Below are 27,256 nucleotides of genomic sequence, written 5' to 3' on the forward strand. Positions count from 1 at the left end.
AAAACTATAAAAGGGGTGAAAGATGTCCTTCCTGTCACTTAAAAGAGCCAATCATTAAAGAGTAACGATTCTTTGGGGGAGGAGCTCTGAACATTGTTTTGAAGCACTTGTCGACCTTTCCATATGTGCGGTTGCTTCGACCATTCAGATAGTGTTTAGTCTTTTATTGACTTGGTCCTAGTGATGGGGAAATGAAGCTTCGAATGAAGCACCGATACTTCTCTTACTGTTTCGAACCATGATTTGAAGCCTCAACGAGGGTGTCGAAAACAGCGCCATCTTTTGGCTAATAAAACATATAGCAGTTGCTTCTGGAAAAAGCTCTGTCAATGAAGCAATAAGCTGATGAAATTCAGATGAATATGAATATTATGTGTACAAATAAAGCTTAGACAACATGTGTGTGAATGGTCAATATAATAAATGTATTTACTTATTAAAGTGTGGCAATAAAGTATGAGTATGAGTTAATATTCATATGATTCAATATTGTATTGTACAAAATAATGTTCACACGCATATAACACATGCGCACACAAGTATAAGTAAATACAATACTATATATACAGTATAATGTGGGACCAAAATGTGAATAAGGCAAATAACTCATAAAAAACCTCTAGGGTTTCGAACCTTCTGACACGCAAAGCGAAGCGCGCACGTGACTGTGCAGAAAGTGAAGCTTCGTTTGTCATTGGTCACGTGATTTCAACGTTAACAACACAAGTGCTGCGTCCGAAACCGCCTACTACATACTATATAGTACGCGAAAAGCAGTAGGCGAGGCGAGTAGTATGTCCGAATACATAGTATTCGAAAAACAGTATGCGAAAAGTACCCGGATGACCTACTACTTCCGGTTAGATTTTGCAGTGTGCATACGATGGACGCTTCACTATCCCATGATGCCCCGGACCATAGATATGTATATAAAGGCTAGATCATAGATATGTATATAAAGGCTAGATGGCTCGTCCGCGCTGATGGCCAATTGAGTTGAACGTCCGCATTTTGGCGGCCATCTTAGGACAGGGCGCTCGCTCACTCGTAGCATTGAGTTTTAATGATGCAGGTACTTTTAAATGACCATAACTTGCTTAATTTTTTACCGATTTTCAAACGGATTGGTTTGTTATAAACGTCAAAGATGTACCTATGACACTGAATACGTATACTAAAAATAAATAAAAAATTCATGAAACATGTTTAAGCATCCATAATTATAGCCACGTTAATAACGTTTGTAAAAAACCAAACCGTTTGTAAATCCGTCAAGAATTCAGCAAGTTACGAGCATTTTAGTTGGCGTATGTCACTCACCTTCCGTCCACAGCAGCAGGGAGCAGCACTATGGCAGCACTGACCTAAGATGGCCGCCAAGTGACGACACAGCTGACTCCGCCTTGAGCCATCTAGCCTTTATATACATATCTATGCCCCGGACGAGGAGTTATCCAACGAAGAAGAAGAGGCACGCGGCGGTTTTCGCGCTGAAATGACATGACGTGATGACGACGTATGTCACGTGATGTAGCAACATGGCGGATGTAGTACGTCCGAATCTCATTCATACTACCAGGATTCATACTGTACAGTGCCTACTGTTTTAACGCCAAGTAAGTAGGTACTTCATCTTATTCAGTACCTACTATACAGTATGCGGTTTCGGACGCAGCCAAGCTTCGAATCAAAGCTTCATCTGGCACGCCCACTTTTGCTCGACACAAGCTCCGAAGCCTCGCTTCAAATGTAACGTCACTACTTGGTCCTGCTTCAATTTTAATTAAAGGCTCTCTAAGCGAATCTGCGAGACGTTAGTTATTGTTGACGTTTGAAACTGTTTTCAAACAGACGGAGCGTAGCTAACTCCTCCCCCTCCCTTCCGTGCTTTCATGAACGCGCCCAACCCCCACCCCCAAATCCTTTTTGTCGTTTATTGGCTGGAATACTTTGTTTTGTTTTGTGATGCTAGGTTTGGCCACTTGTTGATATTGCCGATTGTGAAGCCTGGGCTGTCTACAGAGATCGCGTGTTTTTTTAAAGTTTGATCAGCGGACAGGCAGCAAGCAGATAGTGAGGAGATGTTTCCGGTATATGTAACAAAAAATGTTTTATGGTCTAAAACGCTTCAATTCGCTTAGAGCGCCTTTAAATATCAATTTTATTTAGCACATTTAAAATGAAAAACAGTACTTTACATTTTCCAAAAGAAATAAACACTCACACAATACAAACAAAAATCAAACAAAAGTCTAAACTCATCTTGAGGTGTCGTCTTAAGCAATAACTTCAACCTTTCAATTGTCTGAGCTTTTATTATTTGAACAGGTAAACTTAGGAGCTGCCACTGAAAAGGCTTGGTCATCTCTTTACTTTAGCCTAGGTCTTGGAACATCAAGAGACATTTGATTGGACGACCTCAGTGATTTATCTGGATTGTGGACATGCAAAAGCTTTGATAAATAAAATGGTGCCATCCTATTTAAAATCTTAAAAACAAATAATAAAATCTTTCAAATCAATCCTAAAACGAACTGGCTGTCAATGGCGGGAGGCTAAGATTGGGGTAATGCTCACTCATGCTTTTTTGTCCCAGTTAAGAGCTGAGCTGCTGTATTTTGGACTAACTGTAAGTGATGAAGAGATGACTACTGCAATTCTTTATTTGTTGGATTGGACCTGTCTTTCCGATGTGTAATAAAAGCGTGAATTACCCTTTCAAACTCCTTGTGTGGCAGGTATGGCTTAACTTTGGCCAGCAGTCTAAAAAATTTGGCGTTTACAACAGAACTAATCTCTCTCAAATTTAAAAGCACTATCAAAATAACTCCAATTATCTTGATAAATGAACAAGTGTATGATTCAAGACTACCAAAACATCAACACAGGCACTCAAATCCACCGGACGACTTCACTCTTGTTTTTAAATAAGACAAAGAAAATTCTGATCTAACCATATCTTTAAATCTCAATTTAACAGTGACGGAACTGAGGCTTTATTTGTTTTGACTGGTAAAGCTTGTACCTCACTGTCCCTCCTTTAAACACCTTCATAGCTGTCCTGCATACGGTGATTGATGAACTATAACTCACACAGATATGTCCATCTGGAGTGATGTAAAATTCACAGAAACATTAATATGAGGTGCACTTGCAAAACTGATCTGATTCTTTTGCCTGCAGTCCGAAGGGGTATCACTTTTACTTAAGCTATAAGACCATGTGTAGACACAGGGATAAAATCTGTGATGTGAGTAACTCACCTAAAGGTGTCAGAATGAACATAAAACACAACAACAATGATGAGACCTGCAAATCACGAAAAGCCTGAGATATAAACCGATTTGGTTGAGCAATTTGAAGGTTTTATTCATTCATCTATCCTTCTTTACTTTTCTTGTGTCCTTGATCAAATCGCCCGTACTGTACCTAATTGGTTTTGGAAATTGTGTCCGATTTGACATAATAGTTTATGATACTGTTATTTGAGTACTATCAAGAGTAGAAAGGAAATTCATGGCTCAAAATCAATTTATTACAAATGTTATGAAAAATGTAATATGCTTTGGATGCAAAAAATTCATGACATTTATTAAGATGTAGGACAAAACAAACTTATAAAAAAGTAGCAAAAAATGGAAAGTAATAAGCTAAATACATAGGCTAGAATTTGGATTTTCAGCTGCACCCAAATATGCAAATGCTTTGCACAGTATAGATACATGTGACTTATAAGAATGAAGATTATCCTGTGACATCACATAGCAGTTGCCATTAAAACAGGGATGAGTCTTATTAGCTGTTATAAAGACAACATGAGATGAACAACCATAATATCTTGGCATAAAGGGCAAAACAATTGAGATTAAAGGAATAGTTCACTCCAAATTAAATATTAGCTCACCCTCAACACAACCTATATGAATTTCATCTTGCAGCCAAACACAATTGTATATTACACAATGCAAGTGAGTTATGTTAAATAGTTTCCTGGCTCTGTTTTAACTCCATGGCATTGGAAAGTGCCCCATTTTAAAGCTCTAAAAAAGCACATCCATACAAAGTTAAAATGTCTTTTGGGTCAGTCAGCCTTCTGCTTGACCTCAACTTTCTTGTGAACACATGTACGACAATAAAAAAGACATTTGGGTTCATGTATTGGGCTACTTTTTCATTTTGATAGGAACTATTCCTTTAACACAGGATGTCCTTGATTGGAGCATGATTCAGATACAGATTGTTTTCTGCCTCACTTCTCAGAAGATTTATATACACGTTTCAATTCTTTCAACCCATAGTTGGGTCAAATGTGGACAAACCCCACTATTGGGTTATAAATAACCCTATGCTGGGTTGTTCTTACTGTACCAACTATAGGTTGAAACAACCCAACATATGAATAACGAATGACAATATGAGTGGTTTCCCGGACAGGGATTAGCTTAAGAAAGTACTAGGCCTTATTTTAATTATTAAATATAACATTTTTGAACAAACATGCCTTACTAAAAACAATACTTGTGTGCAATAATTTTGTGGCAAATCAAAGGGTACTGATGTATTTTAAGATATGTCAGTGCAAATTGTTTTCAGTTTAGACAGCTCCTACATTCATTTTAGAATAGGACTAGTCTAATCCCTGTCCGGGACACCACCCTTAAATGTACGTAGAATAGTCAAGTTTGATGAAGTAGATAAGCTGGTGAAGAATTTACAGGCCTGCTGAAGGCGACTCAAAACTGTACAATAAATGCAGGAATACATAAAGAGATCATGGTGCCCCTGCACAAAGCACACAACTGTCACCCTATTTGTTTCTGTCTTTACTAGGCTTTATAAATGCTGCTGCAGTACTGTACTTAACATTACAAACACACAGCTGGTTAACACGTCTTAGCCTTGGCCCACCTTCATTACATATGGCAGACAAGCAGTTTTTATAAAATAATTCTTTCATTTGCAATTTACATACACACACATACAGTATTGAAGCATTCATAACACCCAGCCAAAACTAAAGCAAATGTTTGATGATAAGCTGCAAAAACATAAAACATGTATACAATCATTTCTTAGTGCAGATATTTAGCAACATTTCTTTTCCAAAATTGATAAATGTAATAACACTAGGATTGCACAGACTTTTCAGTGTTGAATGGTTATACATAGAAAAAAATAAAACATTTAATACAATACTAACACATAGTGCAAATAAATAGTAGATACAGTATGAATGAGTCTAGAAAATGTGTTGTTTAGGACCCTGGTGGACAGGAAAATGTCCAGATTTTGTATAACTAGATTTTGTATAATGTGTGTGTGACACCCTGGATCTTTAACTACATGTGATTGAAGTGGACTGTTTATCTACTGACACATCCCGGTTGTCCTACTGTGGCACTACATTTTACTAAAGTCATGAAAACTACAGAATTGCTGACTATTTGCATTCACTGGTTAAAAGTTGATCACTTTTAAAACATTCAAAATCACGTGTTAACAACAGCTAAAGGATAAATGCTAAAACACAAACATGACGTCGCTAGCTTGTACAGTAACATAGACTGTAGTTATTTTTTTCCTTCAAGTGAAGCAGTGCAACAAACTTCAAATAGCTCTTTGTGGTAGAAAATGAATAACAGCAATCACTGCTTTGCATACAATCATAAAGCATACAGTATAATATATTGGGGCAGGCTCAATGTACCCGTTATTTAACCTGTAACACACATCGACAACACTCAACAGCATCATACAAATATTTCTATAATCCTAAGCATAAAATCACTCACATTAATACACACCAGACATATGTGATGCAAATCTATGCCGTTCTGATCACTGATCTGTTCAATCACAATTTTAACAATACACTTATTCGGACTGTTTTACCAATCTATGCCAAACGTGAATTACATTTTATGATGATTTATCTTCAATTCTAATCTTCCTAAAATTCACCATTTAAAACAACTAAAAGACTTGTTTTAGCAAAGCCAGCAAGTTAACAGCAATGCCTTTGTTGACTAATTCAGTCAAATTTTACAACGCAAGCACTTTAGTACTGTAGTGGTATGTATCCACCATTTTCATGCTTTTAATTTCTAGCAGCCAAATGCACAAATGACAAATATTGTACTTTGAGTGAATGCTACAAAAGTTTTTAACAATTAAAACACATGGTACAACAAAACTGCAACACAGCACGCACTCATTCATTCATTCAGCCAAGGTATACGGATCAACTGGCCAAGCGAGCCACAGGTTACAATTGATATAAATACAGTGTTGCCTACTTTTAGCTTGTGCAGTATACCAGCAGTCTTATAGAAAGCATATGACTTGCACTACAAATACTTTTACAAATACGCTGTGAAGATGAAAGTCTCCAAACATATATGTGCAACTGTTAAACTACATATCGCCCTCCGTCCGGTCCACGGGGACCCCGCTTTGCACTTGCATTGGCATTAGTAGAAGAGGGCTTTGTAAACTCCTTGGAAGCAGATTTGGTCTTTCCCCCGGATGAAGCTGCAACAGGGGGCATCTTGAGGGTTCCTCCAGGTTCAACGATAGTGTTGATCACTAAGGTATGGCAAAGAGAAAAACTGTTTACTAAAAACAACAAAAATGCAAGCAAATAGGATCTAAAAATATTTCTGAGTAAACATACAGGTATCTACTGTACATCTAGTGGTACTCACCCTCAAGTTGTCGCTGCACTCTTCTTAGTTCCTGGAGAATCGATGAGATTTCCTGCACGCAAGATGACAAAATCAACAAAGACGTTTAGAATAAATGTCTGCTTAGTTAACATTGTCTGTATTCAGTATATTATGTACCTTGTTGGATGTCTTGAGAATGGGAACCTCATTTTCAGCATTGATTTTTGCCTCTATTTCTTCCCACACCTCTGTCTTGTTATGAAACATAACTCTGAAAAAGACAACAAGGCATAATATTGTAAAGTTCATAACTCCACTGCCAGCTAATATTGTAGTATTTTAAATGTAAGTCTGAAATACAGATTAATAGGCAAATGTCCTGATCAGTCGATATGTAACCAGCACAAATTTTTCCGGTCCCAAATAAATGTGAAATTCAAAAGTGACAAAATCACAGCCAATAGTTGCTATTCCATTACCCTTCAAATTGAAAATTGAACATGCGGACAATAGAAAAACTACAGGAAAGTCTCCCTGCACTCTTACTGTGGGTTCACACCAGATGCGAGTTCAACGATTTGCGCGAGTAGATTACATACAAAGTCAGGTGATCAGGCGTTCCCGTGTGTGGCGATGCAAATGATGCGATATGGACGGCGCGTTTGGCACAAAAACACACGCTATTCGCCTCAAACACGTCTTCACCCAAGTTGAAAATATTCAACTCGAGCGAAAATTCCCATGACACACAGTTAAATCCCGCGAGTAATCTAAAGCGAGCAACGCGATGCTACGTGTTTGGTATGGAGGACCACAAGAGTCATGCAAAATGTATTAAAGAACTTCAATATTTAATAACTACCTGGACAATAAAAATAGCAATTAATAGATTTGTTTAAAAATCCATTAATTAATCTATAAATAAATAGACAAAGTTACAAAAAAATCATTATGTAACATTTTATTAGGCAATAAAAAGTGAGATTATAAAAATAACGTAGAAATGAAATATTAATCCATTAATAAATAGTTCAAATTAATATAACAATTTATAAAAACAACATAAAATACTCAATAAGTTCATCATTTTAAATTGCATTTATAAATTCTTAATTAAATAATGGAATTTCAAAATGTATTTCAAAAAGCGATTTAAAAAGAGAAAAAAATAACTGGATTTATAAATTGAATTACAAATACTGGTTTAAATTAGGCATTTAAAAGGACATTTCCATTTAACTTTTCTGTTTTCATTTTCCCGATGGTTCTCCTTATTCTTTTCGCTATTCGATTTGCTTTTTGCTTTAGCCTCTCTATTTAGCTTTTCCGTGACTCTTTGGGTCCTCATCTGAGATCTATAAATCTGCGCATGACGTACAATCAGAGCCAATCAGCGAGCTTGTTACATCCATCTGGCCATAGCTAATTTGCATTTCTCATTTGACCATTTGCAAGGACCCAAAGAGTCACGGAAAAGCTAAATAGAGAGGCTAAAACAAAAAAAATCGAATAGCGAAAAGAATAAGGAGAACCATCGGGAAAATGAAAACAGAAATGTTAAACGGAAATGCCCTTTTAAATGCCTAATTTAAACCTGTATTTGTATTTCAATTTATAAATCCAGTTATTTATTTCTCTTTTTAAATCGCTTTTTGAAATACATTTTGAAATTCCATTATTTAATTAAGAATTTATAAATGCAATTTAAAATGATGAACTTATTTAGTATTTTATGTTGTTTTTATAAATTGTTATATTAATTTGAACTATTTATTAATGGATTAATATTTCATTTCTACGTTATTTTTATAATCTCACATTTTATCGCCTAATAAAATGTTACCTAATGATTTTTTTTGTAACTTTGTCTATTTATTTATAGATTTATTAATGAATTTTTAAACAAATCTATTAATTGCTATTTTTATTGTCCAGGTAGTTATTAAATATTGAAGTTCTTTATTACATTTTGCATGACTCTTGTGGTCCTCCATAGTTTGGTGTGTACGTACAGTAGCATTAGAACGGATGTGTTAAAAACAACACATTAGTGTTGACACTAAATGCGTTGTCCCAGAATCCACCCATCTCTGTGTTATTATTGAAACAACACATTTTGTGTTACTTTTAACACAACTTGTGTTTTATTTTAACACAAAATCAACACAAAATGACACATAATGTGTTAAAAGCTTAACGCACAAAGATGTGTAAAAAATAACACATCCTGTCTAAGAGTGTGTAGTCAATAATTTTATCAGTTAAACTCATCTTTGAGCATCATAATAGCATGTAATACTTGTACCTGTCACAGTAATTTATTCATGCTTTAAAACAGCTTGAATTGAACTCTACACCTCATTGAGTATGCAAATAGTCCCAGCCTCTACTCAGACCATAGATGGAAATAGATGCTAGATTTGGCAGTTTCAGACACTACTAAGCTATTTTCCCCACAGTGGGACTTTAACAAAGTCTCATATCACAAAGAAAAAATTGTATATCGCAAAACAAAAATATATTTTTTTGTATTTAAAGGTCCTCTGATGTTCTATGTCACATAATCATTCATTCAAAGATGCAAAATAACGTATGATAACATCCCAGAAACATCTTATACAATGGCTGTTTCTCAATGTCAAGGATACTTCCTTGGCAGGACTGGTCTTTCCAAGTCACTTCTTTCAGAGGGTAGGCGAGGCACCTCTTTAGCATTCAAAGAACACGTTAAATGGAACAGGCTAGCAAGTGCACATCATTGTGTCATTACGTCAGTAAAAAGGTGTGCTTTCGCCGCTGCACGCTTAGGATTGTGGGTGATTTGAGAGCGCGAAGGATACACATATGCATCCTTTCCTGTAGGTGAAACCTTAAGTGATACCACTTTTTTGGAATACGAGTACGAGTACTTGCATTTCAGTACTTGCCGATACAGATACTGAGTACTTAATAAAAAACATGATTTAAATTTACAGGTAACAGCTTTAGTCATATAATTTAACAAAAAAAACAAAGGACTAGTTTTCCAGTTTGTTGTAAACCCTGCCTCTTTGGACAACACAAGAGGCATTAACCACTTACACGCCGCTCAAACATAGACATTTCTCAGACCGTGTTATCGATTACAGGTATCGGGGGACTTTTAAAGAGTACTTTAGAAAATGTGGTATCGGGGCCGATACCAGTATCGGTATCGCTATCGGTGCATCCCTACTTTCCTGTATATGGAATATTTCTCGAACAAAGGACTCAGTCCTTGGTGAAAATTCAGAGGATTCTCGACATTGGAACAGTCCTTCAACGGATGTCGATGACGTAACATCCTCAAAATTCTGGCTTCTGAGGATCCTTCATTAACATTGAGAAACTACCAGTATATGGCCGCTCCCTTTAACATACCTGTGTCTCATTTGACTAGTGAGGTGACTGCGATATACTTAAACCTACAGTATCAACATCCATCGCCATGACTTTTGAAATCATGAAAAATTATCGCATTAAAATAGTTGCATTACATCTGTTAATGGAAACATTTCTCAATAGTTTTTTATTGACATTTAAAAAATACTTGCGCAAAACGCAAGGAAACCACACTGTAAAATTAGAAACAAATCACTTATTGGAAACTACAACTGTAAAATAATTCCTTTTTGCATTTTTAAGTTTAAAGTTTAAATAACTTAAGCTAACTTAATAGCAACTCCTTACTAGTCCAAAAAATGTGCAATGAATTGTAAATTTAAGTTGATTAAACTTAAAAATGTAAGTGCAATTAGGAATTATTTTACAGTGTAGTGTATTGAAAACATATGTTTATGTAAGAGATAATGTATAGGCAGCAGGTTGTTATTGCAGAGATATGCCCGACAGTATGATCAGGAACCGACACAGTGGCTATGGTAGTGATTTGAAAAAAGTAATTTGCTAATTTTTAACGAATGCAGACCTTCAACAAGGAAAACCTGTTTACTTTCGGTTTTAGGATAAGATAAGACAATCAAATGTCACAAACAGACTATTTGGTTCAATCATTTGTTATATATAATGTCATTAAAAAGATGACAATTTTTGGTAATATTAAACTACCGATCAAAATGATTTTGCATCCAGGTTACCGCATGTTATTAGTTTTGAGTGGTTGATATCTGAAAAGAACGAACCTTGAAATGTTGATGATTGCAGCTATAATAATAATAATGCACTTACTTCATCTTCTCTGCTAGTTGCTCTGTGTTCTCTCTGATAGCCTGTGAGAGCTGGGAGACTGGATTCAACATTAGATTGTCCAGAATCACCTGTGATTAAAAAAACTTGCATATTAAAATAATGTTGTTTATCTTTACAGTACATAAAGCACTCCCATTCGTTACACTGCAAAAAATCATCTCAATCTGTTTTTTTTGTCTTGTTTTCTAGTAATAAATACTATAAATGTTTTTGTTAGAGAAATTACCTTTGGACTTATAGAAAATAATACTTCTGAAAGGTGTTTAGATATTTTTACTGGAAGACAGGACAAAAATCATGTATTTATTTTTTGCATTTCTGTAAGCCATCACACCCTGGGTAAGTGTCTAATGTATCAGTTCATTAGTGTGTAAAATAAAAGATTTGACCACATTTGACCTCTTCGCGGTTCCAGGGGCGTCGTTTGGAGCTGTCATGATCGTTCATATTTGAGTCCTGGTCTATTGGACTAGTTGAGCCTGGAGGAACCTTTTGATAGTTCAGACTTGCCTCGGGTATGTGCTGTACCAGCTGTAGATTAATTAGGGATGGAAAAGCACTAGTAAGAACAAGTAAACATGTCAACTGCAGGTTAAGATTAGAGTTTGATGTTAAGAGACACAAACCTCTGCTTTTGAAAAGTTTGAACTCTGGGAATATACTGTACTGTATGTGTATGATCATGCTAATTCACTTGTGGATAGAAGAGGGCTTCACTGTATGTTCACAGTCCACATAGTAATTTATCAACTTTTCTCCAATAAATAACTGTAAAATTCGTAAGTCATCATCCCCTGTTGTGTGAACATACAGCTTAAGTGTAAGTTTGGAAGTGCTTTTCCATGCATTAAGCAATTTCCTCATGCAAAGTAAACAGCGAGGCAGCAAAAATGACAACAGGTTCCCAAGGTGGACGGCTGTTAGTACACTGGTGTTGACTTACTGTATAAAGAAAGTGTTTTGAGTTTGAACTACACTTGCCCAGCAAGCAATTTTGCGTTTAAAAGACGTCTAATAGCCATCCAAACATAGCCCAGACATGTAGGCTTAAACAAGGCAAAATTTGGCTTTTAATAGACATTTAACCATACAGTTGCTTAAAAACAAATGACATAAAACTTAACACCTTGTTGGCTTTGCTTACATGATGGAATGTCACGTTCATCTCACAAGTTATTTTGGCTAAAACGACATGTAACCAAATTTAAGTTTACTTTGGCTTAAAGTGGGATACTCATAGCTTTACTAAATCAGGTCAATAGTTAACTTAGATGGTGAAATGCTGGCTATTGCTTGCTGGGTGGTGATAATGAGTGATGAACTTAGCACCTGAGGTGACAGGAACCTCTGTAATGATGCATATGGTCTCTGCACAAAAGAGATAAAATACAACAAAATGTATGCAAAAGACTGTTGAAAGACATTACAATTGGGGTTATTGCATCTCCCAATGCTTGGTTTCTTTTGAATTTAGGACCACAGATCTTTTCATCACTCTATTATATTGTGCTAATGAGAAGAATACAAGATTTGCTTGTGCTTTATGTTTAACATGTACTGGAATGAGTCAATGTAGGCGATGAGGTATTGTTTGATCAAAATAGATAAACAGATCTTTAGGCCCACCTCCTCTCTGGTTGAGATAGTTGATGCAGGAGTATTGGGCATAGAGCCTGGAGAGGTGGTAGTTCCCATGCCTGAAGATGTCTGAGAGTCACCATCCCCTGCTACATCATGGATTTCACGTGCAAGAATGGCAAGATCTTTGGCCAGGTCTTGACTCAACCTAGAGAAATCAAGTATAGTTCATGCAACAAAAAAAAACTTTATCAGTTTTGTTTATGCAAAACATGCACAGCACCTAAATAATTAGCTTATGAAAGCATCATAACAAAATCTGAATCGTATAACCTGGCAATCTCTGCACTATGAGTTGACCAGTTCTGGAAGTGTTCGTTCTGAGCTTCATCCTCTTCTGTTTCCAAAGAGCTACTTTTAAGCTTCATTTGAAGCTTCTGTGGTGTCTGAGTCTGAGTTGAAGCTGAGGCATGGGAGCGTTTGTGTTTGGAGCTGGAGTTATTCTCAAACTCCTCGTCTGAGGTAGAAGAATAGTCTGATGCCTTTTGTCTGCGACCTTATAATTCAATAAAAAAGAAAGACTGAAGTAAAAAACATGTTTGTACTTTAAAAATCAGTCAGTGCTTAAGTATAGGTGGAGAGCACAGCTGAGTTTTAGGAGAAATAATTTGACACACTCACCAGATGCGCTACTGTGTTTAACCTGGTTAGATCGGGTACGGGTGGAGGAATGCTTTGCTGTTGATGAAGTCCCTTTATTCGCAGCCTGTCTCACCTCACCTGAAGCTCCTTTTCTTCCATTACCAGTCAGCTCAACAGAACGATTTGAAATTCCATGCTTGCTTGAGGTGGACTCATTGTCACTTGGCACAGTGAAAGACCTAGTCCGCTTCCGAGGCATGGCAAGAATGTCCAACCTTGAGAGTTTCTTTGCATCGGCAGGACTCTTAGTGTGGTCGGAGCTCTGAGATGCACGGTCTGTCTCTGCACCCTCATTGTCAGAGGTCTCACCTAGCCGGGCTCGGCGGAGCATGGAGGCACGAGTTGGTCTTGGGGCTGAAAGGCTATTGGATCGGGTCAGGATCTGATGGCCCCCTTTAGCCACTTTATTAGAGTCTTCTTTCTGCTGTGGTGCAGTGAGTTTCTTGCGACCATTGGGCTTTGAAATTGACTCATGATCAGAAGCAGCAGTTTCAGGCAACAACTGTTGACCATGCTGATTATCTGAAAGATCTAAAGATCCACGGTTGCCAGCACTACGACGAAGCTGGAGGCGACGAGTTTGTTCAGCTTTACTGGTTTCAGCTTTATCTGCAGAGGCATGAGTTTTGCGTTTTTCTGAGAGTCGCTCGCGGGCTGTAGGTTGTCGTCCTTTATCGTGTGCGGATAAACTGGAAGACGTTTTATCCTTACGTTGGTCATTTGCAGCAGTGCGCTTCTTAGGTGCACTGACAGGGGCATTTTTACTGCTGACCATGCTTATGGTACTGGCGGTGTCAACATCTGATTCACCAGACAGGGAGTCCTCTTGTGCAGAAGAGCTCCCCTTTTTCGATCGTTGACTAGATCTAGATAACCTCTCTTCTGGTGAAACCAAAGTTCTTTCTGTTTCTTTAGTAAATGGAGATGCATCTCGCACAGGTTCTCCTGAATCCAAGCTTCTCAAAGCAGGATGACTGGAGATATGTGGCAGCTTCTTAACTTGGATGTTGTCACTTGGCCTATCTTTGGTAAAACTTTCCTGTCGAACAAATGAGGTTGCCGTGTCTTTGGTGGGCACCACATCTCTGTCATGGACCTGAAGATTTGGAGCTGATGCATTCGGCTTTACTGGACGTTTAGACTCATGGCCACTCAGTTGTCCTATCAAGACAGTGGTTGGAGGCATCTTGGGAGAGGAGTCTCTTTCTGGCTGGGACAGAACAGGACTTCTGGATGTCTCTGACCTGCAGGAATCTTCTTCAGGGCCAATATAAAATGATGTGGGTTTGGGAGTTGGTGTTGGCATCTCTCTGATTTTGGAATAGTTTAGACTTTCAGTTGGCAAGTGGGCTATGGTGCCTTTCTTTCCTTGGCTTCGTCCACTCCTATCAAGGATAGAGCTGTCATCTGAACGGCTGGTGTCACTCAGACTGTCTGGATCCAAATCGTCCTGGACGCGTAGCAACTGAGTGCCGTCCTGCTGCTGTGGTGCTCTAGTACCTTTCTCTGGTGGCTCATGGTCCACGTTTGTCTCGTGTCGGATCAAGATGCTAGGCGTTATGCTCTCAAGTTTTTCTCCAGGTGGAACTTGGGGAAGTAATCGTCTTGTCCTGGAACCTTGACTGCTTTCAGATCCAGAGATGTCTAAGCTTTGACTAACCATTAATATCACTCGTCCATCTTTAAAGTCAAAACAGTAAAAATTATTTTTGATAAGCTTGCCTATTTATAGCAAATTTTCTTATATCAAACAAAATAACTTTGACACTTAAGGTACCTCTGTCTGTTAGTCCATTTTGAGGTTGGGTGACCATGGATCCTTGCGTGGCACCAGTATCACTGTAAGTGTCCGCTAGGCTGGCCCAGCGTGAGACCCATTTAGGCCCTCCTACATCAGGATGTGCCTAAATCACAAAGAGAGCTAATAATTTGAACAGATAATATGTGACAAATTATAACAAAATAATAGACAGTGGACTGTAAGGGAAAAGCTTGCAAAATACTTCAAAATTGATTTAGTGCATTACTGTCTGGTAGTCTGGAATTTGCAATACCTGTAGTGAGCTGACTTGGTCTCCACCGTGAATATGTGCTGATGTAGTCACTACAACAGTCTGATCACTGTATTCTGGTGCATCTAACACTCCAAAAACCTTTGAACCAAATTTTTAATGATTAAATAGTGACAGTGGTAACAGATTGATAATACAGATGCGATTATGTACCTCTGCCTACATTTCTGCATAACCTGAAATACATAAAATGCTCCTGGTACATATCACTGCATCCTTCATTTGGAGTGTCAAATAGAGGCACAGGAGGTGCTTGTTTTTTCTTAGCTTTGATGCGGGTTTATTCAAAGTTACAAAGCAGAAAATACTAAACATTATTGGTGTATATTCTTCAGTCCATACCTGTGTAACTGTGGGGACCTGTATGGGATAAACGCCTGATGTCAATACTGTCAGTATTGATAGTGGTCGGCCGAAGTATGTAAATAACTTTTTGTTTACAGGAAACATAGTGGCAAATTACAAAAGTGACAGTAATGAATGATCAAAACACATCTGAATGTCTCAGTCGGCTGTGTTTTATTAAACTTTAACCACAAGGACATCGTAAGTCATTTAGGCATGTTGCCTGTTTGCGCGTATATGACTATAAATAAGTACCAAATGGCACCAATCTATTTAACAAAAACAAGCAGGTTTTAGTTTGTGTATGTGTTTGCATCAAAACTGAGATATGTACCTTAGCAACTTTTTTAGGTTTTGCAGAAATGTAGGCAGAGGTATGTGGGTTGGCAATGAAAGTGCCACATAAACATTCAGAGAAAGTAAAAAGTACTGTGACATCAAAACTTACACATATAACCCTTTAGAGCAGGGATGGGCAATCCTGGCCTGCAAACTTTAGTTCTAACCATAATCAAACACACCTGAAAAAAACTGATCAAAGGCTGCAGGATCATAGACATTTTATATATGGATGCCTCATAGACTGACGCTGCCTACTGGAGCTGACGTATCAGCACGGCTGCCATCTTGGATGGGTCCCCAATGCACCCCCCTGCATTTATTTCTACTAAGGAAGGTGTATATCCAACTACAAATTAACTCCAAATTTTTACCAGATTTTTACAAGGTTTGGTTACACATAAGTAACGTTAGTTGCGATGACACAATATAATAAGTGATAAAATAACCAAAATTACTGTTCAATCTTACTTGTAAAAAGTTAATCCAATCTGGTATCAATACTGCGCCGGTTATTGCAACCGGAAGCTGCACAAAATACGGGCATAGTTGCTCGCTCTCCGTTGACTCCGATTGACTCTGGTCCTAGCGTAGAGTGAGAAGACCCAATGCTTGATTACGTATGTATATAATGTCTATGTGCTGGACGACTTGGAAATGGCATTCAGGTATGTTTGATTAGGGTTGGAGCTAAACTTTGCAGGACAGTGGACCTGCAGGACCAAGAATGCCCACCTCTGCTTTAGATATAACTCTGGTCTATATCAATGGTAATACCCGTGTTTTACTTCCCAAATAAATAAAAAGAAATGTTGTCACCTGGTCAATCATACTTCTAGCTTCTTCCACTTCCTTATCTTGTGACTCTGTCTCAATAGTGTAGGTACCAGCATCGCTCAGACTGTCCTCCTCCTCCGTCCGTGTCACCCTTGAGCCCTTGGTGTCTACACCACTAATTCCACGTGGAGAAAACTGGGGTACCGATGACCCAGCCAAGCAAATTGAGGAAGCATTAGAAACTACACCTCTCCCAGGAGCATGAGAAGGGACAGAGACAGGGGAAGATGCTGGAAGAATAGGCTGGGATAATGGCAGCAGCTGGGATGGAGAAGATGGGTAAGATACAGATGAGGGTCCAGTTGGTTCAGCTGGGGAGGGTAAATGAGTGTGAGATGGGGACATCATTACAGGTGGGGCAGACATGGGTGGTGGGGACGTTTTTCCTGTATCTTTCAGGAACTCTGCAGCAAATTCTTGAGCTATTTTTGACTTTTTGCCCACACTTCCAAAAGGCTTGATTGTTATTGTTGGCGTAGAGCGAGATGAGGTCCCAGAAAGAGATGTGCTGCTCCCACTGTCTTCTGTCTTATCTCTCTTTAGTGAGCTTGACCTATGTGAACCTCCATGGGCTGAACCTTTCAGAGGAACAGTAATCTGCTGCGTTGGAGGAATGTGCCCATGAACAGAAGCTGGCCTTTCACCATGAGCTCCACCTTTGCGTCTTTCCAGTTTGGCCTTTAAGGCAGAGTAGGAGTCAGCATGTGCAGTGTTGTGGGTAAAGGACTGTGACCGCTTCTTCCTTGGATTATCATCAAAGAACTCAATGATGAAGGCCTGTTGGGTATGTGGCTCAGGGTGCACAGGCTTAACCTCTGTTTGGGGAGGAGAGGAGGGTTTTTGGACAATATGAGCCTCACTTTCCTCGTAATCTGGTTGAGGATGTTTGGGCGGGGAGACTGACTGAGGATAATAAGATCTCTGCATTGGAATGGACTGCTGAGGCAGCACTGATTCAGAAGATTCGGAAATCCTTGATTGCATTGAGTGGTGTGACTGTACTGATGATTCAGATTGCATTGAATGATGAGACTTGCTTCGTTTGTCTTTCAGTTCTGGGTCTTCTGAATCACTCTGGGTTCCATCTTCATGATGGTGTCCTATATAACACATTGAAGTAGTTTACATACAGTACAAACAAAGATTTTTTTTTCATGAATTTACCAAAGTTGTCCTATTTACAATAACTTGACTGTTTTTAAATTGTCATTTTTGGAGATCCATACTAAAGCAATACTTCACATTTAACAGATTAGTATCACTTTCACACAGCTTTAGCTGGGGTTTACACACATTGTAATGACAAAGGTAAATAGTATAAAGCAGTGTCTCCCAACCCTGTTCCTGGAGCTAGAAGATCACCAACACTACATATTTCCCATCTTTTCCTATTAAAACACACCTGAACCCACTTATTAGTAGAAACTCTAAGATGGGAAGTAATGGGGTCAGATGTGCGAGTCTTTAAAAATGTGTATTTTATGGGTGCCTCCAGGAACAGGATTAAGAAAAGCTGGTATAAAAAATGAAGTGTAACTTTTTTTGGTCTGTTGTTTAACAACATATAACAAAATATTAATCAATTTAATCATAAATGAATGTGCTTTGACTCGGAAATGTTAATGCCAAAAAGAACTGTGAAACCATAACGCATACATCAACTGGGGTTCCCACAGGCAGCGTTAACAGACTTAAAACTGTCAGAGTGGACCTAAGCCTGATTTATACTTCTGTGTCTGACCTACGCCAGCCCGTACCCTGTACTCACTTTTCATTTATATTTCTCGGTCGACATACAGTACTGACCATCAGTCACTCCTCAAAAAGTGGAAAAGCGTATATGAGAAAATGGGATGCTATATATAATGGATTTTTTTCCAAGCAGACCAATCACAGCACTTGTGGTCTGTGTATAATTGATGTTTGTTAAATTGTGGGGGAAGCAGCATCAGGGTACGTAATTGGATTCGTGATAAAGCATAGGCTACATCGTATGCTCGACACAGAAGTATAAATTGGGCTTTACGTGTAATTATTTCCTGAGTCTTACCTTTGAGTGTCCTTATGTGTATCGGCAAGTCACTCTTAGTGCTGTACACATCCTCACAAGGTGGTCGCCTGCACATCATGCTGACATCGCTGTGAACGAGCCAGTCTGCTACTTTGCTCTCGGCCGACTGAACCTCTGTGGGCGTGGCTGTCAGAGGTTTACTCGGCGGCTGCTGCTTGCTCCGCTGACGAGAGGAGAACTTGGTTACGTGGTCCTTGATTTTCATTTTGCCTGGCATGCAGTCATCAAACTCGATAGTGAAAGAAGCATGACTCTGGACAACTTGAGGTGTCGGAGTCAGAGGTACATTGGTGTCTTTGGTTGGGATGTCGATGAGGTCTCCTGACGGGGACTTGGGGTGCACTTGGAACTCCTTTGTTGGGATTTCAAAATAACTAGGCTCACGGTTGTACAAGAACGTTGACTTGGTCTGACTGTCGTTGATGTCCTGAACAGAACTGCTGAAATCATCCTCACCTGTCGGGCCCTCTTTAATAACCTCTGTCAATAAACACCCACACCAAACTGTAATTATGGTCATGAAGCAAATGTTCACATGAACATCATATGAAAGTGGGAGTAAGGGAGGACAAGTGCATACCTGATTGACTGTCACCTGACCTGCGTACTTCGTTGTTTTTTCCTTTGTTACCAGACTCTTCCTCTCCCCACCATGATGGCTGTCCATACAGCGGTGTGGGTCGGGGTGAAGGGGGCTCTAAAGGGGCACCTTTACAAACATTAACCCTGAAAGTCATTCTTATGAAATCACACTTCTATAGTAGGAAAAACAAATACTATGGAATTCAGTGGGTACCGTCAACTGTGTGCTTACCACCATTTATCAAAATACTTTCTTTGTGTTTAACAAAACAAAGAAACTCATACTGGTTTAGAACAACATGAGGGGGAGTAAATGAATAAATTAGATTTTTGGGTGAACAATTTTTTATAAAATCCATTCCAGCTTGAATGCATGTCATTCAATTGTCAAAAAGTATAAATCAACACAAATATCTATTAATTTAACTAAATGCAAAAATACAAGCATTTCTCAAATAGTTTTACGAATTTTGAAACCCACTGTTGGACCTCATGTATGTAGAATAAAGATGAGATTTACAGCACTGGGCTGAAAGATCAAAGAGTCATGTGGTGTATTGAAACAATCAGGGATGGGGCATTAATGGGACCTGTCAGTGCAGTGTCTGCAGCCTTGACTAAAGCTTGAGGATTATCTTTCACATCTGTCAACTGACCATCAGTTTTAACTGGGAGGGGTCTCCCATAAACTAGGCCAATGTTACAAATAAACAGAGCTTTACACAAAGGCTGTAGATTAAGACAGAACTGTCAGATACTATGGCAATTTCACGTCACAAAGCATTTATACAAAGAAAAATTTCTCTTGCTCGCTGTCTGTCTTTGTCTATCTCTCTCTATTACTTACCAGTGACACTTTTGCGTTCCGGACGCTCTAATTTTGACTTCTCCTCCTGCAGGTTTTGTTGTTTTCCCTCTGTTATTTTTAGGCCCATCTGCAGCTGACTGGTGTATTTCTCATGCTAAAACAGCAGGCGGCAGAAAACAAAGAACAATAATCTTAATTATGTATATGTTTTTAATAATAATTAATATTTAATGACAATTATAAATAACTGAAGTACTTTTAGGTAGGTTCTGCAAATATTTTACCATATGTTTAAATTAGTAAATAACACAGAACACCAAATTCTGCTATAGGTTGATTATTGGCATTTATCAAGTGTCAGGTGCCAGTCAAGACAGAGTCCAGATAAAGCTGGATGTGGACTCGGTCTTGAGTCTGACTCAACATTTAATCACTGGTCTTGGTCTTGACTCTGACTCAACATTTAATCTCTGGTCTTGGTCTTGGGTCTGACTCAACACTCAATCTCTGGTCTTGGTCTTGAGTCTGACTCAACACTCAATCTCTGGTCAAGGTCTTGACTCTGACTCAACATTCAATCTCTGGTCTTGGTCTTGGGTCTGACTCAACACTCAATCTCTGGTCTTGGTCTTGACTCAGACTCAACACTCAATCTCTGGTCAAGGTCTTGAGTCTGACTCAACACTCAATCTCTGGTCTTGGTCTTGACTCTGACTCAACATTCAATCTCTGGTCTTGGTCTTGACTCTGACTCAACATTCAATCTCTGGTCTTGGTCTTGGGTCTGACTCAACACTCAATCTCTGGTCTTGGTCTTGACTCTGACTCAACACTCAATCTCTGGTCTTGTCTTGACTCTGACTCAACATTTAATCTTTGGATTTAGTCTTGACTCTGACTCAACACTCAATCTCTCTTCTTGGTCTCGACTTGGACTCAACATTCAATCTCTGGTCTTGGTGTTGACTCTGACTCAACACTCAATCTCTTGTCTTGGTGTTAAATATCTGTTAAATATACATTATACATTATGTGTGTTCCCTGGGACCTGAACAGATGACCTTTGGATGGAAATTATGTGCCAATCGAGCTCCAAAAACATCTGTACAGTTTACTGTAGCTGAAGTTTTATAATTTTGTTTTAAAACAAATAAAAAAATATAAATCAGAAGGGAAAACACCTCTTAACTTACACAGATACCAACAATAAGTGAGATATTTATTCTCTGAACTATATTTCAAATATAAAGTGATACTTATTTGCCATTGTGTTGAATTATTAGGAATAATTAATATATCCAGTTATCACATTAACTAAGAAAATATTTCCCTGTTTGAACAATAAACAGAGATACATACATAAACAATGATATGGAAACATACCTTAAGTGCCTCTTCAGGGACTTTATGTTGACTCTTCTCAAGAACATACACATGGGAATGTGTTCTATGTTAAGTAAATACACCACATACAGTATGTACAATTTTATACACCGCCAAGAAGTCTGGTCCATTTTGTATTTAATTTTAGCCAAAAACTGCCCAACCAGAGAGTAGCGGCTGAAATGTAAATACATTTTTTATGTAACACTTAATGGGAGTTTATCTAAAATAGATGATTCCACAATAACTGGACAAATAACAAAGCAGACTTAAAATATTGGAACAGCAGTGTTAAAAGGTGTTACAGCCAACACCAATAAATTGTTTGCAAAAATAAGAATTATTATATAGAGATAATATTGTAGCAATCTGGATCAATAAAGTGCAGCAGGAATGGCATATTTTATGGTAAACCTCTTTTTTACTTATTCAATTGATAACACCTAAAATATTTAAAGATTTTAAAACTGAAATTTTTCACTTGAAGTGCGAACATTTGGGTTAAAAAACTTCAGTTGTTTGAAGTAATTTTTAAAGTTAAACCAACTTTTATTTTTTACAGGGTGAAACACACCAGAAATACCTCCACTCCATTTTTAAAGCTTTAACGTGCCATTAAAAGGGCGGTTGCTAACAAGTTGCTATATGGGACTACAGATGTTGTCTGGGACTTAAAACAACACATTAAACACAAAAATAGTGCTCAAAAGTAGTCTTCTGCTATTGAGAGATACTAAGGGGACTATTTTTCGGCTGCTCCGTACTATCATTGCGCCTGCTGCAGCCATGTTACATCAGCAAAATCCTTTATTATTACGCCAGAATGAGAGTATAGTTCCTAACCATATCTGCCTAGAAAATCACAACTTTTAATTTTCTGTCGGTCTTAGTATACGATGTAACTACAGAAGAGTCAAGTTTTAAATAGGAAAACTATCAAAAAATCTTTGGTTATTTTTGAGGCGATGCTAATGGTCTAATCAAATTCAATGGATTATGCTAAGCTATGCTAAAAATGGTACCGTCAGACCCGGAGATCAGCCGAATGGATTCCAAAAAAATTAAAATCAAATGTTTAACTCTAGGGAAGCTGGAAAATGAGCATATTTCAAAAAAGTGGAGTGTCCCTTTAAACAGAGAGCTTATTTTTTGCAACAATCCAAAAGTCTATGGTAAAAATGAATGGGCTTTTTGGCGAGGTAACCAGAATAAGTCATCCCTACGGCACTCTAATGGTACATCCACACAGGTCGAAAGCGGTAACGCTTGATGGAAGGCTTGTCTGAAGCGGGGCCAACAGCCAATCACAGTGGCACAACACATGCTCCGGTCTTGAATAAATATAACTGGCTGGCTCGCACTAGGTTATTTAGGTTGATTAATGTAATATAGTGTTAATTTTTTGCAAAAACAGAGTTTAACAATAATATTTCTGCCTATTGCAGTCAAAGATTACATAAGGCACAACAGGCAAAAGGATATCATATCCAAAACGAACAATGTCCGACAGCTTGAGGGTTATATATGTTTGATCCGGGATTCTCAGGTCATTCACAAAGGTCTGAAAGTGGAGAAGGAAATTACATAAACATGTACTGTATATGCCTAAAATATTATAAATGCTAGTCTGAATGAGTAAGCTGTATATGACATAAGATATTTTCCCTAGAACTTTATACATCTCTGTATGAAAAGTATTTAACCATATTAACCACAAAAAAGAGGTACAGTATGCTTTTACACAGTACTTTATTATAGCCTACAATAATTGGTGACTTGCGTGTTTCATCATGTGACACACCAGAACCGTTGAGATTTTATCTGTATATGACTTCATTACATCTGTATGCTTGTATCTATACAGTTTGTACCATTTATATTTAATTTTAGCCAAGAACTGCCCAGTTAGGCAACAAGCACCAACTTAAATGTAAAGAAAGTGTCTTTATGACTTTGATGAGAGTGTATTTGTACCTGATGATACAACATAACAAAGAAACAAAGTCTTGTATTCAAATAATAAAACAGCAGTTTCAAAAGGTTTTACAGCTAACACTGGAGAAATAATGAATGTCTGCTATTTTACAGACAAACTAGACAAGGGTCATATATTAACCCACTGGAGTCATCTGGTTTACTTTTATGATGAATATGTGGTTTTAGAGGTTCATGAGCTAGAACCACAGCTATAATGAATGAACTACATGTAAAGGTATCTGCCTATGGCCCACATGATGTACCAAGGCATGGGGAATTTTGTCTGATTATAGGAATTATTGATCCTATCTGTGCTGCAGTGAGAACATCAGCACAAGCTTTAAGCTGACATCTGCAAATTAAACACTGGGTTTAAGGCAACAGAACTGTTAGCATTTTCAAAACCAAATTGTAAAAATACCTAAGGATTTCTTTTGCAAATAATGTCACATGAGTATGCACATGCACATTTCTAATACATTTCAGTTGCAATATTTGTTAAAAGGCTTACCCCATTTAAACTTCCCAAATCCTTGACCAGGTGCTCATCTGTGGCAGAGTTGTAGTTGATAACAGCATGCTGTTTATCCACACTACGAGACTGAAGGAAGAAAACCATGCTTTTACATCCTAATGACTTTTTGGTAACTGTTTTATCTTGTACTATATTTATACTGATCAGATAGGAAAAGCTTTAACAGTACTTTTCAAAGTATGTACGGTAAACCGTAAATGAGCATTATTTCTGATCTATAATTACATCACACTGCAAACAAAATGACTTTCTTACTTTATATTTCTTGTTTTAGTAAAACTATTTAAAAACTTTTAAATCAAGATTTACTTTCTTGATAAGCAAAATGACCTAAGAAAATAAGTCTAGTTTTTAGACAAAAAATATATAATTTAAGTGAATTTGTGCTTGAAACAACCAAAAATATCTGCCAATGGGTTAAGAAACTTTTTCTTAAATTAAGTGTTTAAGAAAAAAGTAAACTTATTTCAAGATTTTTTTTCTCACCCCATTGGGTTATTATTTTTGATAGTTTTAAGCACAAATTCACTTAAATTTAATTTTTTTGAATTATTTTAGGTCATTTTGCTCATGAAATAAAGGCATCTTGATTTAAGCATTTTTAGATACTTGTCTTGAAAACAAGACAAAAATATTAGAAGAAAGTCATTTTTTGCAGTCCACTTGAGAAACCTGTTTCAACTCAAACCAAAGGATCATCATTACTGACACAGGTTCATTCATCTCTCCTTTCACCTTTTGTGCAATAACAAATACTTATTTTATTCATATGACTCATTCCCCTTTATGTGTCATACAAAAGATAATGTAGAAGTAATAAAGATGCTCATTTTCAATATTCTAGACATTTATAATTCAAGTTTGCATTTTTTTTTTTTTTTTTTTTTTTGATTATGTATTTGAAAACCCAACATGCTTTCTTCCATGTGTTACTATGGCAACAGCTCCTGATGCACTGGCAAATGTGTTGACGGATGCATTGCAGGACAAGTAGAAATCCTACCTGCAGCATGAGCTCGCAGTCCTCCCGACCAACAAAGATCATCTCCCGTGGCAGACGGTGACGAGTACCAGAGCTGCTCACCAGGAACCATGACGTCACACTCATTTTGTTTTGCTGAAAAACCCTTTTGCATCCTGTAGCATAAGAACAGGTGGTTTTTTGAGGAGAAATGTATTAATGTTTAAGACAATAATATGAAAATGGGACAGCAGATATGAAAACTGAGCAGCTTAAAAGGACATTTCTACAGTTCTAATGTCCATCACGATAAATGTCTTCATTATTCAAAAAACTGTAATCTTTTATGTGGTGGTTGTAGAAATTGTTTCCTTAAAGGGCCAATATTTTTACAAGATGTAATATAAGTCTCAGGTGTGTCCAGAATGTGTCTGTGAAGTTTCAGGTCACAACACCACACAGATTATTTATTATAGCATGTCCAAAATGCCACTATTTTGGTGGGAGCAAAAGCGCTGTTTTCATGTGTCTGTAGCTTTATATGCAAATGTGCTTTCGGATTAAAAAATACAGTCTGGGACTATAGAATCTTTAGTGCTACAACGTGTAAACAAACACATTCAGCTTTTGAGTAAAGTTAACCAGTCAGTGAGTGGCTGTGGGGCGGAGCTTTTTCAGTGTGACATCACATTAACAATAAGACTACTCTGGTTTGATAAAAAATGAGGAGTGGGTGGATGTAGGGTTGTTGTGTTGTGTTCACACACTGCCAACACACATTTATGTCCAAACACCATGTGAAAGTAAATTTAGCATATATGTGCCCTTTAACCTGTTGAATTCCTCTTAAATTACCTGTAATGAGCTAAGCAAACAACCTGCATCTTCCATCATACCAGTGACGACAATAACAGCATTTAGGAAAATGTAAGATGAATTCTATTCTATTTATTATATTATACAGCACGTGCATATTTTCACAAAGGCTAATGCATCAATGTTAAACTCGTTACTGGATATGACTGGACTATATGTCTAGACGTGTTTTGCTGAAATATTGCTTTCATTAGAAAACTAGGATTTTTCTTACAGGGGAAACCGTGTTAAAAGTTTTATTTAAAAACCTCTAATTTATATAGGCTACATTTGGAGCGAACATGATTTTAAAATATAGGCGGAAATCTGTTTTGAGAATTTGATGCAGCAGACATGCAATAACATTTAACTAAGGGCTGTTTATATGGCCACTGAACTCACTATTCATAAAAAACATGTTAAACATATTTATATGTGTTAAATATAATCACAGCAGCCCTATACTACTGTAATGTCCCCACTGTCGTTACACCAGCAAAACGTAACGACTGAGATTAAACCATAGCCTACTAATAATATTAAAATCTATTATAGCCTACAGTACGTGAACTCAATGAAACACAACACGTTAATAAATCACATATTCTCAGTAAATGTACACATTTGCGTTTAGCGAGGCCTATAGCAGGTACATACATTCATCTAGCGTATTAAAATGATTTGGTGATGAAGCGATCAGCTGCTGTCGCATTATTTACACAACACATTAACGTGGCATCATCCTATAAACGACCAAAGAAAATCATTAGAGAGATGTACAGCATTATAGACTACACACAGTAACATATACTGTACTGTACATACACATTGAATTGGGTGGCTGGGTTTAGACATTAGACAATCTCAATTTACAAATAAACGTTACGTGCGTCGATCATTCAACATGTCCTATATTACTATATTCACAATAGGAAATGGGATACATCTAATTGTAATCTGGCCTTGCATCTTCTTCACCCCCCGCCGGATGATGCTGAATATCCTCCGACTTACCTACAATACTCCAGATGCGCTGATCTGCCCCAGAGAAACAACCGACAGCACCATCGATGTCTTCCTCTCACTTCCACAATATGCTGATATTCGGTGAAATCCGGTTAAATCTCCTTGATTGTCATGAGTGTCGCGGTTTCATGTAGACTACACCCTCTCCCGTTAGACTGAGATCATGCTGTCATGGCATCTGCGTCCAGCGCGCGCCGCCACCAGTCAATGTGTGTAGCCTACATCAGGTTACTGCATCACAACTGAACCAACAGCATCTGTCAGTGCTCCTGCTCCTTTCATTCAATACAGAA

General features: G+C 37.7%; 1 protein-coding gene across 3 annotated transcripts; it reads right to left on the bottom strand.

The window, feature by feature from the left end:
- Positions 1 to 5,098: 5,098 nt before the first annotated feature.
- On the bottom strand, positions 5,099 to 27,198 carry cep170bb (centrosomal protein 170Bb). Of its 3 annotated transcripts, none has more exons than XM_073811459.1 (20): positions 26,952 to 27,198; positions 25,125 to 25,258; positions 24,098 to 24,187; positions 23,090 to 23,170; positions 21,610 to 21,666; positions 20,266 to 20,380; positions 19,417 to 19,545; positions 18,816 to 19,340; positions 16,748 to 17,865; positions 15,227 to 15,325; positions 14,950 to 15,076; positions 13,152 to 14,852; positions 12,804 to 13,026; positions 12,519 to 12,678; positions 12,222 to 12,260; positions 11,292 to 11,423; positions 10,872 to 10,960; positions 6,843 to 6,936; positions 6,705 to 6,756; positions 5,099 to 6,585 (listed from the first exon to the last, which is right to left on the bottom strand). In XM_073811459.1, the coding sequence occupies exons 2-20, from the start codon at positions 25,227 to 25,229 to the stop codon at positions 6,410 to 6,412; spliced, it is 5,112 nt and encodes a 1,703-aa protein (XP_073667560.1). In that variant the 5' UTR covers positions 25,230 to 25,258; positions 26,952 to 27,198; the 3' UTR covers positions 5,099 to 6,409. The 3 variants fall into 3 exon arrangements, with proteins under 3 accessions (XP_073667560.1, XP_073667561.1, XP_073667562.1); XM_073811460.1 differs by having other exon boundaries at positions 18,816 to 19,316; positions 26,952 to 27,197; XM_073811461.1 differs by lacking the exon at positions 12,222 to 12,260 and having other exon boundaries at positions 26,952 to 27,197.
- Between the last annotated feature and the right edge of the window lie 58 nt (positions 27,199 to 27,256).

Source organism: Paramisgurnus dabryanus, chromosome 12 (assembly GCF_030506205.2).
Source record: "Paramisgurnus dabryanus chromosome 12, PD_genome_1.1, whole genome shotgun sequence".
Classification (NCBI taxonomy): Eukaryota; Metazoa; Chordata; class Actinopteri; order Cypriniformes; family Cobitidae; genus Paramisgurnus; species Paramisgurnus dabryanus.

Coding starts and splice junctions, on each gene's coding strand:
- cep170bb (XM_073811459.1), bottom strand. CDS start 25,229: ATGAGTGTGACGTCATGGTTCCTGGTGAGCAGCTCTGGTACTCGTCAC. Junction 20,381..21,609: donor TCCCTGAAGAGGCACTTAAG/GTATGTTTCCAT, acceptor CTGCTGTTTTAG/CATGAGAAATACACCAGTCA. Junction 12,261..12,518: donor CTATCTCAACCAGAGAGGAG/GTGGGCCTAAAG, acceptor TCTTTTGTGCAG/AGACCATATGCATCATTACA.